The 16,027-nt window shown below is 62.0% G+C and overlaps 1 protein-coding gene across 1 annotated transcript; it reads left to right on the top strand.

Moving 5' to 3' along the window:
- Positions 1–1,833: 1,833 nt before the first annotated feature.
- RAMP3 (receptor activity modifying protein 3) lies at positions 1,834–13,367 on the top strand. Its single transcript, XM_004739435.3, has 3 exons — positions 1,834–2,109; positions 8,207–8,339; positions 12,085–13,367. Exons 1-3 carry the CDS (start codon positions 2,049–2,051, stop codon positions 12,338–12,340), a joined length of 450 nt encoding a protein of 149 aa, XP_004739492.1. The 5' UTR covers positions 1,834–2,048; the 3' UTR covers positions 12,341–13,367.
- The last annotated feature ends 2,660 nt before the right edge of the window (positions 13,368–16,027 follow it).

Raw genomic sequence — 16,027 nt, 5'->3', positions numbered from 1 at the left:
TAGCTGTGTACAGGGGTGGGGAGGGGTCCATGTGCCCAGCGGGTGCCAGGACAGGAAGGAGTCAGGATGAGGGGGAAGGGCAGGGACTTGTCCTCACCCCTTCTCGTGGGCTGTGTGAACCCCCTGCACCAGCAAGCTCTTGCTCAGTGCCCAGCCAGAGCGCAGGAGGAGCTCACAGGGACTCCCACTAGCGGGGAGAAGGGGTGGTCTATGAAGCCCCAGGAGCTCCTGGGCCTGCGGGGCTGACTGGACCTCAGAATGCGGGAGGGGAGGGCATTCTTGGTCGGGGAGCAGCTTCAGCTGGGTCCAAGGTGGAGTGTACAAGGCCCTCGGGTTCTCAGGCCATTATCTCCGCAGCCCTGCCTGGCCAGGCTGTTCATTGCCAAGGACTGCCCACGGAGCCACAGTCCCCAGGCTAGCACAGACTCCTGGCTGCTGTCTGACCAGTCCCTCTGAGTGGGAGTGAGGGGGTCTTGGGAGTCTGGCCAAGCCCCTCCCGTGAGTGCCGTGGGCACTGGCGAGTCTGCACTCTCCAGGGATGCTGGTGGCGCCCGCACTGTGTTCCTGCGTTGTCTGGGCAGGCACAGGCCATTCGAGAGGGGGTGGCTGGCACAGAGCTGAGCTGAGCCTGTGGCCCCTCTGCGTGAGCCAAAGGCTTGGGCTGCTCCTGTGCCTGCCCACCCCACCGCCTCCGGAGGAAGGCAGGCAGGAAGGGGCTGATCAATGTCAATTAGCTCTAAGTCTCTGTTGAGATAATTCTGGCTTCTTCCAGAAAAGGCACAGAAAGCTTCGATCCCTTACTAATGCGGGAAGGGTCAGATCAACTCATGCGGCCAGCAGTGGTGGTGACTGCCACTGTCACCTGGATTTCGGGGTGACCCCATGGGCTGTTACTACCCCCTACCTCTGCCACTTAGAGAGGCTGAAGGCTTGTCCAGGTGGGGAGTCCACCTTCTCCTACCTCTGGGCTGGGCACAGGCAGACAGCAATTCCGGGAGGGTGGGTGGGGTGGGGGGAGCCAGCCCTCCAGGCTTGGCTCTGTGAGCCCTCAGACCAATATGGGCTCCCAAGGCTGGATTGTGGGTACCGAGGACACAGGGTTCCTCCTTCCAAAGGGCTCAGGAATGGCACTGTGACCAGCCGTCTGCTGGGACCAGGATCCACACTAGGGGCTGAAGGTGATGCAACTGATCTATGCGCGTCTCTCCCTCCCCCACTTCAGGCCCCTTGCGGTCAGGTCTTTCCGGTTCGCAGTCACTCTCCTGGCCCCGATTTTGTCCTTTGAGGTTTCCCAGAGGTCACAGGGCAGGGATCAGGGCCTGAGGACTGGGGCTTCCAGGCAAAGGTAGTGGTGTGCGCGCGCGCGCGTGCGCACCAGGGTGCCCTACCTGCCCAGGCCCCCATCCCCTTCAGGTGCAGAGGGATACAGAGGCACAGTGAAGTATCTTGGCGGGCCTGGGGCCAATAGGGACTCGGGGATCAGCTGCTTCACTCTGGTGGCCCCTCCCTGCTCCACCCCTCCGCGGCCCCACTTCTCCTCCGGCTGGTGCCGCCCCCGCACACCCTCCCGTCCGATCTCTCTTGGGCTCAGAGCCGCACAGCAATCCCGCCCCAGACACCTTCCCAGCCCTCGGCCGCCCGCTTCCCGCCTCCTGGCACACTCCCGCACGCGTACCCACTTCTTCCCGCTCCCTAGGCCGCCCCTCCCCCCCAGCCCGCCCCCGGCCTGCCAACCGCGCGCTCCCCGCCGGCAGCACCCCGGAACTGGAGGGCCGGGGCTCGCACCGGGGGTGGGGGTCTTGTCTTGAGGGTGTACGCTCGGGCTAGGGGGCGAGTCCTGGGGGAGGTGGGGCGCTTCCCGGGAGGGCGCGTCCCGGCCAGGCGCGCGCTCTGGAAGCAGGAGTGTCCCCTGTGGGTGGGCGCGTCCCCGAGGGGGAGGGCGCAGTCTAGGGGCGGGCTCTCCGCCGCCCCACCCTCGGCCGCGTCCCTCTGCGCCCCCCGCGCACCCAGCCGGGACGGAGCCGACCGCGCGCCGCAGCCATCCGGCCATGGAGATGCGAGAGCGGCGGCGCCCGCAGTTTCGGCTGCTGCTGCTGCTGCTGCTCTGCGGTAAGGGCCGCGGGGTCTCGTGCCGGGGCGCCCCGACTTCCTCCGGGGCCGCGGGGACCCGCGCGGGCTTCGACCTCCCGCGCCCGCGCCGGGCCGTGCCTCCTGTGCTGCACGGATCCCGGCCTGCCCGGCGCGCGCGGCTCCGAAGCGGCGAGGCTTGACCCCGGCGCCGTCCCCAGCCTCCGCGGGAGGGTCCTGAGCACCGTCCTCGGAGGAGCCGGAGGCGACGGACAGGGTCTGGGAAGGGAGGCGCGGGGTCTCGTACAGGATATGCCCGGCCAGCGGGCGGGGGCCGCGCCTGCTCCTCGCAGCTGCGATGTCTCGGGTCTCGCTGCCAGCAGGCTGGGGATGGCCTGCCAGCGCGACACCCCGAGCAAGCGAGCAAGCAGAGACAGCGCAGGTTCGGCTCCCAGTACCCTGTTAGGTAGTGAGCTCCCTGTCCTGGAGCTCTTGCGCACCCCACGCTCAGGGCTTGGGTGGGAGGAATCCAGACCCCATAGAGGGCTGGTCCTTTCCACTTGTCCTTGTCCTCAGAGGACAGCCCTTCCGTGTGTGTGTGTGCGCGTGTGTTCCCCGGGGCTTGCAGGACCCGGAAGGCGCCGGCTTCTTGAGGCCTCGCTCCCAGGCCCCTCCTCCAGCAAGAAAGCGGGGCTCTAGAGGATACCTTGTTTGTGAATTGGGAATGGGTCCAATGAAAAGCTTGTTTTGAAAAATTTTACTTAAGAGATGATCCAAGATCAAGTAAGAGGCATGTGTGTGTTTGAGGAGGGCTTTCCCTGGAGAGGCTGGGTGGGCAGCCTGCTGAGGGGAGCTGGGGAGCCCTGGCCTGGGGGTCCGGTGCTCAGGGCCTCTGGGAGGGGTCACTATCCCCGGGTCCTGTGGAAGGCCAGCCTTGCCCTCGCTGGCCCATGTCCCGGGCTATAAGAGGCAAAGTTGACCTTGTTTGAAATTGTGGTTGGCTTTGCTGGTTTGGAATCCGCGAGGAGGTGGGAAAGGGCTTTCCCGCTTTCTGGGCCACCCTTCCCCTGGAGATGTCTGCGTGGAGAAAGTGGGGCTTCGTCTCACTGTCCAGGGTCAGAGCCTAGGAGGTGGATTTTTGTGTTGAAGGGAAGGGTATGTGGTGGCCTCTGGACATCAGGAGCATACCGACTTGGGATTTCAGTAAGCCTCCCCTTCGAGGCACCTGGAATGGAGATTGGGTGCCTCAAGGGAAGGGAGCTCTTAGCCTCATTTCCAGGATGACAGAGGCTCCCCTGGCCTGCCTCCAGCATGGGATTGTGAAGGACCAGAGGCAGACCAGAGGTATCTGGTCCTCCCTTGGTGGCTCCACGGTCTCCCTCTGGTGGGTGGGGCACTCTGGCCCGGGTGGGGCACCAGCCGCTGCTGGTCCTGCCAGAGGGAGGGCCTTGGGAAGGGACTGCTGGCTGAGTGGGACGCAGGGAGAGGCAAGACCTGCTCATGGTCCCACACCATGTGTCACCAGTGGGGCCGAGCTCTGGAGGTGGCTGCTGACAGAGGCTCCTTGAGGCCGGACTGTGGAAGGCCAGGCAAGGAAGGTGAATTCAGGTTTCTTGGGGTGGATTCCAGACATCCATTCGGAGGCACCCGCCACCACGCAGGACCTCTGGGTGGGGAGCTCACCTGTTCTCACCCCGACTGTTCATACTCTAGCCTGGCCTGGTGACACAGGTGGTTGGCTGACAGGGGCCTCGAAGGTCTTCTGACCCTCCTCGTTGTTTTACAGATAAGAAACCAAGGTCCAGGGTGGGAGGACTCTGCCCAGACTCAGGGGCAGGAGTGGAGCCTTCCAGAAGCAATGGCCTAGTGCCCCATGTGGCTGCTCCTCATTTCCATCTGGGGAAGGATGAGAGGCTCCTGTATTTCATTTCCAAATGCCCCTGTAAGAGGCCTTTCTCTGGGACATGCATCTGTTTGGTTGTTTATCATCTCCTGGAGTCTGGAAGTCCCCGAGACAAAAGGAGCCCAGCGCTACATTTTCTTCACATTTTCTTCGTTTCCCTGGTAGAGCCAACGGAGTTTTGTGTGTCAGCTTCATTCCCGAGACCTTCCTGATGTAGCTGGCAGCCTGTGGCAGCCGCCCACTTTCTTGGTGTTGTCAGGAATCTGCGTCTTTACCTGCTGTTCTAACACTGGCTGGGGTGTGGGGTTTTGCTTGGAGCGCTTGAGCGGGGCGTGCGGCAGAGATGGTGCTAGAATGCCTCTCCCCCGCCCCCCAACCAGGACACTTCTGGCTTGTCCCACGGGGCCTGCGTTGTGCGGACCCAGCGGTGGCACTGGCCTAGCATCCTCACGGCACCCCCCACCCCCGCCCCACAGTCCTTGACGGAGCATTTTCCACCAGTCCTGGCCAGGCTCCTGCTGCGCTGGCACTGCCGGTGGAGACTCTGGTCCAGGAAGGAGGAGGAGGGGTGAGAAGAGAGAGGGACTGGGGCAGAGGGAGGAGAACAAAAGGAAGGAAGCACTGTGCTGGCTCTTAGGGGGCTGACAGCAGGTGGTTCAGGCGCGCTGCGGGGCTCTTGGGGGTCTAGGTCCAGGGGCTGCCAATCCAGGGGTCCAGAGGGTCCAGATGTGTAGGTCCAGGTGTCAGATCAGGTAGACGGTCTAGGCGAAGGTGGGTTTTCACCAGAAGGTGTGGTGGCAGCCAGGAGGAGGGGGCAGTGCGGGATTTGTGTGGCTTATGCCCTTGTGAGAGGTGGGTGGAGCTCAGGAGACTCAGATGGGATGCTGTGATGACCCCATCAGGGCAAGGCCAGGTCCAGGGATGGGGCTGAGGGCTGGGTGTGGAGAATGCGGGTAGACTTCTAGTACCTCTGGTGGGGGGCCCGTTGGGGAGCTGTAGAGAGAGGTGCCTTCAGAATAGGTGATGGGAGAAAGGAACACAGGCGGGCTTCCTCATTTTTCCCCCGCCCCCATGTGGCTCCCCAAGGGCCTGCGCTCCCGAGTCATTGGTCCCATGCCCATGTGGCCCTGGACCCAGGGCTGCCTTCCTGCCAGCAGCTGGGCAGTGCATCTGGGCAGGATGGTGGGGCGAGGCGGGGCCACGGCACACCCTGGTTCACTTGACTCCGCATTTGCCTGTGGGAAAGTTGCTTTTACCCTGGGCATTTAAGCTGGGGGGTTGGGAGCAGGGATCCCGTTCCTCAGGCAACCTGAGGATGGGATTAGCATGAGGGTGTCGGCTCAGGCCTCTGCGACAGACCACTGGGAGGGCATCTCTGCAGGCAAGGTGGCTTGGGCTTGCCCCACCCCCCCCATGCACTGTGTTACTGAGCAGGTGGATGACCTTCCCTTTGGGGTGACCCTGTCTTTTTAAGTGCTTCCACGAGCGGGAGCTTACTTAGGACAGGCCACTCTGTGGACATTGGTCTGACGCTGTGGAGGAGACGGCCAGGCTCCTCTTGAAGGAACATCAGCTTGGGACTTGGCTGCTGGCAGCCTGGACGTGCGAGGGAGTTCCCGAGACTGGGTTCAGCGGGAGCGCGAGGGGGTTGCAAAGTGCCCTGGGAGGCTTGCTCAGTCCGGCTTGGGGTCCACCTTTCCAACCTCACTGCTGCCCCTTCACTCCTAACACCCGTGGGTGGCCCCCCCCAGCTAAGCAAAGTGCAGTCTGGCTCTCCAGCCTCCTGTCTGTGCCGGCGCTCCCTCACGGTTCATTTCTGTAATCTCACTGATGTTTCTGTCCACTCGTTTGTTCTGTAAATTACGGAGAGGGGAGTATGGAATCCGCAGCTGTTACTGTGGATTTGTCATTTGTTCTTTGCGATTCTACCCACTTTTGCCTCCTGTGTTTTGATGCCCTGTTATTGGGGGCGTACATGTTTAGCACGGTTACGTCTTCTTGGTGCACTGAACTGTTGGTCACTGTGAAAGACCCCCTCATCTCTGGTGATGTCCTTTCCCTGAAACACTCGCGGCCCGGTATGCACACAGCCGCGCTGCCTGTCTTTGGAGCAGCAGCAGTGTGCTTTCCCCCCTCTTACTTGGAACGTGTTTCAGTTCTTTGTTTAAAGCAGGGTTCCTGTGAACAGCCTGTGGAGGGGTCTGTCTTTGCATTTCAGCTAACAATTTTGCTTCTTCTTCTTCTTCTTCTTCTTTTTTTTTTTTAAAGATTTTATTTATTTATTTGGCAGAGAGAGAGAGAGATCACAACTAGGCAGAGAGGCAGGCAGAGAGAGAGAGAGGAGGAAGCAGGTTCCCCGCCGAGCAGAGAGCCTGGCACAACGTGGGACTCGATCCCAGGACCCTGAGATCATGACCTGAGTTGAAGGCAGAGGCTTAACCCACTGAGCCACCCAGGCGCCCCAACAACTTTGCTTCTTAACTGGGGTGTTTAAATCTATTTTTTTAAAGATTGTGTTTTTGAGTACTCTCTGCACCCACTGTGGGGCTCGAACGCCGAGGTCAAGAGTCACGCGTTCCGCTGACTGAGCTGGCCAGGGCCCCTCAATCTGACTGTTGGCGTGGGTTGGCTTATGTCTCCCATCATGTCATCAGAACTTTTTCCCTTCTCTTTTTTGGTCTTTTTTTGGACTTATTTTTTTTTAAACTCCTCACATCTTTGCCCTCTTCATTCTTGTCTCCCTTTTGTTCCCAGAAGTGTCCTTAGGGTCACAGGGCCACCTCCTGTGGGATGCAAGCCCCTCCCTGAGCCAGGCACAGGCCTCCCCACAGGGCACTCTATGGTCTGCCCTGGGGACAACCTGGCCTGTGGTGTAGGATCTCAGCGAGTCAGAACCCACCATTTCTTGTTGATGGGCATTTCTCCTGCATATTTGCGGCTCAGACTGTGAAATATCTGCTGCTGCCCTCAGGAACTGATCATTCATTCATTCATTCTCTTGAAAAGTCTTTTCGGAATACCAATGAGGTGCTGATGGTTTGGGGAGCGAGGGAGCTGCAGACCCACGTCAAACACCGGCAGTAACAACATCGGAAAGACAGGAGCCTCTGTGGGCACATGACTGATGCCCGTCCCTACGGTCCCTTGTGAGTGAGGCAGGACCCATTTCCCTTAGTTTACAGATGGGGAAACTGAGGTCAGCTGGTGACCAGTGATGCTGGGTGTGAGCCCGGGTCTGCCCAGTTCTGGATGTGGGCCTCTCTCTTGTTTCCTTCTCTGTGGTTTGTTCTGTGACACAACATCCTCTGCCAGAACACACACAGATGTGTACGCACATGTACACCCCCCCACACACATGTGCACACACACATGCACACAGTAGGGCTGTGTGCACACACATACACACGTGAGCACACCCATATTCACGCTTATACCAGGACACACACCACAAGGCTTTCTTTTAATTGTGTGGTGGGAGCCAAAGCAGAGGCCACGAGAAGGAAGATTAAGAGGGGTGTCTGGGGGGGAAGGGTGGGCCCGTCCTGAAGGTGGGAGCTGCTCAGGGGGCAAATGAGCTGGGGGAAAGTGGAGGTGGATGGATGGCGGTGTTGGGGGCAGAATTGGAGGGGGGGCTGCTGGGATACCTGGGGGGGACCCCCGCCAGACCTGGGGAGTGACCTGGCCCTGCTTCTGGAACACGAGTCCCTGCGTCTCGTCAGTCCCGGGCCTCCTGGAATGGAGGGGCGGCCTCGACAGGGCTGGCAGTGTCGCCCCCCCGCGGGGGCCTCCGCTGGGGCCCCTGTGGTCCTCTACGGTCCGCAGACTCTCAGGACCTTCTGGGGGTGTGCTCCGGGCACCCACGCCACTCGTGCTGCTGTGGGGCCACTCTGCTGTCCCTGGCCCCGTCCTCGGGGTGGGACTCGCTGCCCACCCCCACCGCACGTGGAAGCCCACCTGCTCTCGGCTTCCCGGACCCCCAGGACACGCATCTCTGCCTGCCACTCTCCCTCACCTTTCCCCCTCCCACACCGTGTCAGGCGGTCCCTGCGCTCTGGGTCCCATCGAGGCGCCGCCGCGTGTGTCTCCTTTACGGCAGAGGCTTCACCTCACTGGCCCAGGCCAGGGCTGTGCGGGAGGGCCCCCAGCTGCCTGTGGGGGGACGTCAGCAGGAGGCTCGAGGGTCACTTTGCAAACCATGTTCCGGCTGTGTCATGCCCACGGCTGTCCCCTCTCCAGGTGGGTGTCCCCCGGCGGGGGGCTGCAACGAGACACGCATGCTGGAGAAGCTGCCGCTCTGTGGGAAGGCCTTTGCCGACATGATGCGCACGCTGGACGCGTGGAAGCGCTGCAACCTGTCCGAGTTCATCGTGTGAGTGCCCCAGCCCTGCTCACCACGGCCGCCCTGCCCGCCCCGCCCCACCTGACCTCCCTGCTCACCCCCGCCCCACCTGACCTCCCCTGCCCTCCCTGCCCATTCCCGGCAGATGCAGAAGTTTCACTGTTTCATTCAGGAACAGTTCCCCCACAGCGGCTGTGTCTGGTCCACGCAGGGGTCATGGGTGTGGACCGTACCCCCAGATCCACTGTCGGCTGGGGGTACTGGGCACTGAAGCCCCTAGAAGAGGCATTGGAAATGGGGAGCAGGGGACCTGGGTTTGGGAGTCCCTGAGGCTTGTTCTCTGGGCCATTGGAACGGAGGGTCTGCACTTTCTCATACCCACGAGCGAGGCCCGGGCCGCAGAGCCGGGAGCCTGGGGACAGCGACTGCCCCTTCCACTGCACCCAGGGAGGAACCCTTTGGGTGAGCCATCCTTAGTGTGGTGTGGGGCCGCTGAGGCCACTGGGGCCCCCTCGGAGGGGCCAGCAGAGCCTGGGAAATTCCAGGCGACCCCTTCCCCCAGACCCGCCGCCCTGCCGGCCCTGACCCCACCCAGTCGTGGTCGTGAGCGTCCAGGGGGAACCGGGATGTTACATAAAAGGCTCTGGCGGGACAGCAGGGCGGGGACCGGCGTCTGCAGGTCCTTGTGCAGCAAGAGGGGCACCCCAGGCCGTCTCAGTGCCTCAGAGGCATCGTGAGGCAGAGAAGAAGCATGGCAGGCGCAGAGAGAGTCCTGGGCGGTGGAACAGGGAGTGGAAGATGAAGGCAGGAAGGCTGAGCTGCGAGTCTGCCCACGGGCCGGGTGACCTGGGGGCAGGAGTTCTAGAAGGTGGGCAGGGAGACGCAGGGAGAAACTCAGGGCCATTTCCAGGTAGGGCTCAGGTTCAGATCCCGAGAGCTTGCCCGGTGCCCGGCACCAAGTCCCCGGACAACAGCACGGCCACGAAGGGGCAGAGGCATGTGTGCCGAGGGACAACAGTGGGCTAGACACACGTGAGGACTCGGGGCCTCACACGCCCCACGCAGCCCTGGAAACCAGGAGGGGCTGGGGGCTGGGGCTTCAGATTTCTAGAATGCTTTTCCCCGCCAATCTGTCATCATGGAAACAGCATCAGACACGCAGAGCTCCCGCCTCGTGTTTCTCTGGCGCCCTTTCTCAGGGTGCAGGGGTGGTACCACTCCCCGCCCCCCAGATAGTGAGCAAACCACAGAAGAGGATGAAGTCAGAGGCAGAGGGCAGAGACAGAGCGTGAGAGCAGGTGGGCAGGTGTGGCAGCCGCGGGCGGGCCGAGGGGTCCCAGGGGCAGTGAGCGCCGGGGGCCTGTCCCCACGGTGATCCGTGTCTGAGGTCACTGCCCTTGTCCTCGGCCCACAGCCAGCTTGCTGAGGATGGAGACCCCCTCCTCCCATTAAGGGGTGGCTGCTAGTGAGGTTTCCAAGTGCCATGCTGTATTGCCTAAGAGCAACAACGCAGGAAGCAAATCTTGAAGCAAATCCAGGAGCTGAGTAGGAAAAGCGACTGCCTGGTGGGAGAGGGCACCTGACCGGGGGCATCTGGGCTGCGTAGCCCCCAGACATTGGAGCTAGAGCTGCATTTCTTTAACTGTGTGTGCAGTGCCCCAGGAGCTGGAGGGAGGGTGCTCTGGGGGCCACACTCAAGGGGGACACGGGGAAGCCCCTGCTCACTAGGGGACGCTGGGGAGAACAGAGTCTTGGGACCTGAGTTCCCCGATGTCACGCATACAGTGCCTTCCTCGTGAAGAACCCCTCGGTTGTGTCTCCAGCCCGACCTGGGGCTGGCGAGTTTGCAGGGCGTGGGGCTGTGTGCTAATGGCAGGCTGCTGGGGAGTGGTGGCCTTTGCAACCTTTGTCGGCCCAGCTAGCCCCCAGTATTCTCCAGAAGCACCTGGCCTGGGCACTCAGCATGCGCCTCCATGAGTCAATGCTAAGAGACGGGTGCTGTGCTCAGCGCTGTGCAGGTACACACGTGGGTGCACTCCCTGATCCTCTCCGTTATACTCCTGGAGAGGTACTATGAACCCCACTTACAGGTGGGGAAACTGAGGCTCAGGGACCCAAGAAGCATGGCTGAAATCTGGAAGGCGGTCTGCGCTGTTGTGCACGGCCTTTTGGGGGGCGTGGCTTCCTTTCCTGGCTTTGTCCGCTTGGGTCCAGCCTCATCTGGCCTAGTCTCGGCCCTGGGGAGAGTGGTGGGGGGCCTTCTGGCAGGCAAGGGAGTCAGAGCAGGGGTTCTCGTCAGACTCCAGGGATGGGGGCTGCCTCAAGCAAAGGCTGGGTTGGACCTCTCCTGGGTAGCAGGTCACTGAGACCGGGGTTACAGGGGGTGGGTCTGGGATGATGGGGTTCCTGTGGACCTGACGGGGGCACATCCCAGGCTCTGGATGTGACTCACCTCGTCCCTTCTGCTCCTGGCTCTCATCCATCTGTGTGGGCTCCTCCTTGTAGGCCTTACCTGGGGGGGTCCCGGTGTGTGACCTGCATTCCAGCCAACGCGCTAGAACCGTGCCAGGAGGGCTGGCCACCCAGAGGGCCTGGCTGCGGGAACCCACTGCCCTTCGTTTCCCATCCTTGCTGGGTGGAGACAGCATCTGTGCGGGAAGCAGCTCCTTCCTGTTGATGGCTCAGGGCAGGCCACGTTCCCCAGGACGTGGGGCACAGGGCCTCAGGCCTGCCTCGCCCCAGCCTTTGTTCCCATGTGAGCCGAGGCTGGAGCCCGTGGGCCTCCTGTTCCTGATCTGCAGGCGGCACTCAGCCAGGTGTGGGAAGGCACGGGCCGTGGATAGAGCCGGTGCCCCCTGGCGCGTGTCGCCAGTCTAGGCTCCCACCCCCAGAGGCTGCTCGTTGTGCTCAGGGCGAGGTGGCTGTTTGGCCGACTCTGGGTGCCCGTGGCTGCAGCCCCGGTCAGTGGTTTGAACTGTCCAGAGCCCACCTCCTGGACAGATGTGGCACCTCATCTGTGGCATGCTGTGTGCCCTTCAGAGGTTGATGACATGGACAGGGAGGCCCATGGGGGAGGGGGCTTGAGCCTGTCCTGTGTGATGGAGGCTGCCCTCTCCTGACCTGGCAAAGGAGGCAGCTGGCCCTTGGCCTTGGAGACCCCTCCCCTGGGGTCCACAGAGCATCTTTCATGATGAGTGCCTTGTGGGTCATGCATCCCTCTGCCTTGAAAGAAGGGGTCAGGCCCTATATATCCTCTGGGCAGACTGGGCCCAGACGGGGGGCTCTGGGAGCTCAGGGACTCCCAGGACTCCCAGGGAGTTGGTCGTGGGCATGAAGCATGGACAGAACTCAGCCGCGGAAGCTCCGCTCTTGGTTGAGATGGGTGGTCTGCGGTCTGGGCTGGATGAGCCCAGGGTGTGTGCAGAAGTCACCTCACTGGCCTGGGGCTTCAGGTGCAGGGGGCTTGGTGGCAGGCATGCAGCAGAGCGGTGCAGAGCATGGTTGGGCATGTGGAGGAGGCGGCTCAGGCACAGCAGAGTCCGACTCTGGCCCAGGGGAGGAAAGGCTTGGCGGCGGGATGGTCACTTTGCCCCAGGAGCCTCTGGGGAAGGAGACGGCATGTGGCATAGGGGCCGTGCTATCAGGGTCGAGAGGGCACTCCCTTCCCCACTGTTGAGAGCCACCCAGGACTGGGCCCCAGCCCCTCTCTCCGGGGACACGGCCCGCTTGACGGGGGCGCGGGGGGGGGCGGTTGTCACGCCCTTGGCCTTTGCAGGTACTACGAGAGCTTCACCAACTGCACGGAGGTGGAGACCAACGTGGTGGGCTGCTACTGGCCCAACCCGCTGGCGCAGGGCTTCATCAGCGGCGTGCACCGGCAGTTCTTCGCCAACTGCACCGTGGACAGGACGCACTGGGAGGACCCCCCAGACGAGGTCCTCATCCCGCTCATCGCCGTGCCGGTCCTGCTGACCGTGGCCATGGCTGGCCTGGTGGTGTGGCGCAGCAAGCGCCCTGACCAGCTGCTGTGAGGCCCGGCGGTCGCAGGGGCCGCACCTGGAGAGAGGGAAGGCCGGGCTGGGGGCTGGGGAGCCGCCCCGGACCCGGACCCGGATCCGGACCCGGCGGTCTTGGGCAGGCGCCACCCGGCCCTACAGCCCGTTGCACTCACGCTGCTCACCTAGGCTCTTCCTCTTTCTTGGGCCGGGAAAGAAAACGCGCCAAGACCAGAGCCCGAATCGCTGCTGCTGTGCCCGCCGCCCAGGCTGGGTGTCCAGGTGGTTCCTTCGCAGAGCCCTGCCTGGCCCCGCCTCCGGGCCTCCAGCCCCCGACCGCACCGCGGGCCTGGCTCTGACTCCGCCTCCCAACCCGACTCCACCCCTGCCCTGACCCCGCCTCCTGCCCTGACCCCACCCCCTGACCTCACCTCTCACCTCCTACCCGACCCCACCTCCTGCCCTGACCCCACCCTCGGCCTGGCTCTGACTCCGCCTCCCAACCCGACTCCACCCCTGCCCTGACCCCATCTCCTGCCCTGGCCCCAACCCCTGACCTCACCCCACCTCCTACCCTGACCCCACCTCCTACCCTGACCCGCCCCTCCTGCCCTGACCCCTCCGCCTACACTGACCCTACCTGTTCTGACCCTACTCCTTGCCCTGACCCCGTCTCCTGCGCTGACCCTGGCTCCACCCCCGGGCTGGCTCCACCCCCTCTGGCGCCCCCGGCCCTCCCTGGCCTGGCCTGCCTGCTCACATCCTCACATCTGGGCAGGGATCGGCTAGATGTGCGCTTGGGGTCTGTGGGATCTTGCTGCGCTGTGTCTGAGCCCTCCTGGCGGGGAGCCCACACACGGCCTGAGGACGGAAAACCCCGACAGACTGAGAGTCAGGCCTGGGTCCCCTGGCGGCCAGGCACCGCCTGAGACCCCCATCTGTGCCCCCGGCGCAGTCCTCCTTGTGAGTCAGGCCCCTCTGGGCTGGGGTCCCGTGAGCTGTGCGTTGGCTGGCTCTGTCTGTGCTGTGTGTGCTTTCTCTGAGTAAAGAGTCATCGCTTCTGGCTTCCCTGGTTTATTTCGGGGTGTTCGGAGACAAGCTGTCTCTTGGGGCTGACAAGTCCTCACGCTGGTTTTCTAGATAGAAAGTCACTGAGGGACGCCCCAGAACCCCAAAATGTCAGAGTTCTGAGGCTTTCAAGCGGCAGCGGATGGTGGGGGGTGCTGTGGGCCGATGGAGGGATGCCGGCAGGTGCTGTCAGCCTGGCCTTCTGGGTGCGTTTTGGGACCACCCGGCGGGTTTTCAGGGGAAGGGCTGATGCTGGTCATGGAGGCCTCCGGTGGAGCAGTGGGCCGAGGCCTCCCGCTGGCTGCTGTCTCTGTCCAGTTCCAGGGCGGTCTTTCAGATGTGGGCTGTGGTCTCCAGTGCCCCTTGCTGGGACCACCAGTGGGGGTGGGCTCTGGGGGAGGCTGGAGAGAACCGGCAGGCAAGTTCCATGCCCTTCAGAGGCCCTGCTCCTCTTGCCAGCCCAGCTCTGGATGACCTTCCTCCGTGAGGGTCTGAGCAGAATGGAGCCGGCTGCTGCTGGTTCTCCAGAACCCTGTCCTGGGATGCGGCGGTCACACCCAGGGATCTCTGCCACCTGTCACCTGGCCTGCCAGAGGCTACCTGCTCCTGGTACTTCATGACTGCGTCTCCATGGCTGGGTCCCTTCCCTCCCATGGGGAGCCGTCCTCTGTCTGCCATCACGCTAAAAATCATCTCTGGCTGGAGGTGGGGAATGAGTGTCTTCTACTCAGCTTTGCGGGGGCGACAGGGCACAGAGCAGCGGGGGGGATCCTCCGAGTCCCACGTTTGCGGAGCGTGACTGCAGGAGAGAGCGTGGCATGCCTGTTGTGGGTGGACAGGGCCGAGGGGCCAGGGCGAGGTGGTGCTGGGTGGGGCCAGCCCCGGGCTGCCCAGGACGCTCTGGGGTCTCCCAGGTGCGTTGTGTTTGTAACTTACGTCCCTGTGCGGCTGCGTGCAGTCGGGGACCTTGCTGGCCTGGGCTCTGTGTCCATTCCCACACTTGGCCTGGCTCAGCCATCTGCCCCCTGACTGTGGTCCCTCATCCCTATGTGGTGGACGTATGTCACCGGAGATGAAGGTAGACCAGGGCTGCGGAAGCCGCTTCCTTCGGCTTTAGCTTCTGGGCTCCCCATGTTTTGTTTCGAGCATCTGGGCTGTTGAGAAGGATATCGTCTGGGTCCGTCTGGGCGGCTGCAGCACACGCCACACCCCGCGCAGCTGGTAAACAACAGAAAGTTGCTTCTCATGGTTCCAAGGGCTGGAAGGTCCAAGATTCCGGCTGGCAGATTTGTGAGGTGTCTGCTGAGGACCCAGACGTCTGCTGAGGGCCCATGTCTGGGTCACAGATGTCCTCACGCTGTCCCTTCTCAGGGGTGGGGGATGGGGGAGGAGGGACGGGGGAGGGAGCTCTTTCATGAGGTGCCGATCCCATTTGTGAACACTGGGACTTAGGAACTCAGCACATGAGTTTGGGGAGGACACAAACATCTTGACCTCAGCAGATGTGAAAGGGACCCTGTCCCCCTCAGTGGACCCGATTCCTGCTGGGGGACAGTCAGGGTGAGACAAAGCCATGACATCATTGCTTTCGCAGGTGCCGCCTGCTGGTGACTGTGCTCACATAGGCTGCATTCACGGGAGTCTCTTGGGGATTTGCCTCCCTGCAGGAGCGTGGTTTTAATTTTACTGTTGGAGGACTGAGCTCCCCATCGCAGGATCAACACCAACCAGATATTTGTGAGGATCAAGATATCGGGGATGCACACGTGCTGTCTCAGTTATCCAGCCCTAATTAACTAGGTGGCAGGTGCTGTGAGGGCTGGGGTCCATGCAGACAGCATTTGCCCTTGGAGGGCTCCCTGTCTGTGAGTCTGGGAGATTCGAGGGGGCTGCAGGGAACTCTGTCTCGGGGGCGTGGCCGGCCTGGCAGCCAGCCAGCGTGGGGGGTCTGGGGCAGCTGGGTTGCGGTCAGCACCCTGGGGTCCAGGAGCCTCACCCACACGTGCAGGCTTTCAGAAATCAGAAGATCAAGTAAACACATTAAGGGGCACCTGGGTGGCTCAGTGGGTTAAGCCTCTGCCTTTGGCTCAGGTCATGATCTCAGGGTCCTGGGATCGAGCCCCACCTCAGCTCTCTACTCAGTGGGGAGCCTGCTTCCCTTCCTCTCTCTCTCTGCCTGCCTCTCTGCCTGCTTGTGATCTCTGTCTGTCAAATAAATAAATAAAACAAACCCACACACATTAAGAGTGGGAAATGTATACCAGCGAAGCCTGATACAACATATGTGTACCGTTTACCATCTGTCGGTCACCTACCTATCTGTCCTTCCCAAATGGAAATATCCATTCTTTTCCAACACCCATGGGGAACTGATAAAAGTGAAATGATTTTGGCCACATTCTTGGGTTGAAAGTACTTGAGAGGCAAAAGAAAGAGTTTTTTCACTTGGAAAGTGCAAAAAAACTTTCCGTATAATTTTGGATTCAAGAGTCAAGAAAAATGGAAATCACGACCACTTTAAAGTCAATAAGGATGAAAAGCACAGTTGGCGCACCAACGCACACGAGACACATCTGTGCTCGGTGGTGGGGGCAACTGACCACAGTAGGGGCCAGCATCCCTCCTGCCATTGGCCGACGGCCCAGCGTGGGGGGT

This window comes from Mustela putorius, unplaced genomic scaffold (genome assembly GCF_011764305.1).
Source record: "Mustela putorius furo isolate JIRA1106 unplaced genomic scaffold, ASM1176430v1.1 tig00003845_pilon_pilon_pilon, whole genome shotgun sequence".
Lineage (NCBI taxonomy): Eukaryota > Metazoa > Chordata > Mammalia > Carnivora > Mustelidae > Mustela > Mustela putorius.
The sequence above is the reverse complement of the archived record's forward strand: the minus strand, read 5'-3'. Positions and strand labels throughout refer to the sequence as shown.

Bases quoted from the DNA above. Each gene is read 5' to 3' on its own strand.
- RAMP3 (XM_004739435.3), top strand. From the start codon at position 2,049: ATGGAGATGCGAGAGCGGCGGCGCCCGCAGTTTCGGCTGCTGCTGCTG. The intron at 2,110-8,206 runs GTAAGGGCCGCG...TCCCCTCTCCAG, and splicing joins GCTGCTGCTGCTGCTCTGCG to GTGGGTGTCCCCCGGCGGGG. The intron at 8,340-12,084 runs GTGAGTGCCCCA...TGGCCTTTGCAG, and splicing joins AACCTGTCCGAGTTCATCGT to GTACTACGAGAGCTTCACCA.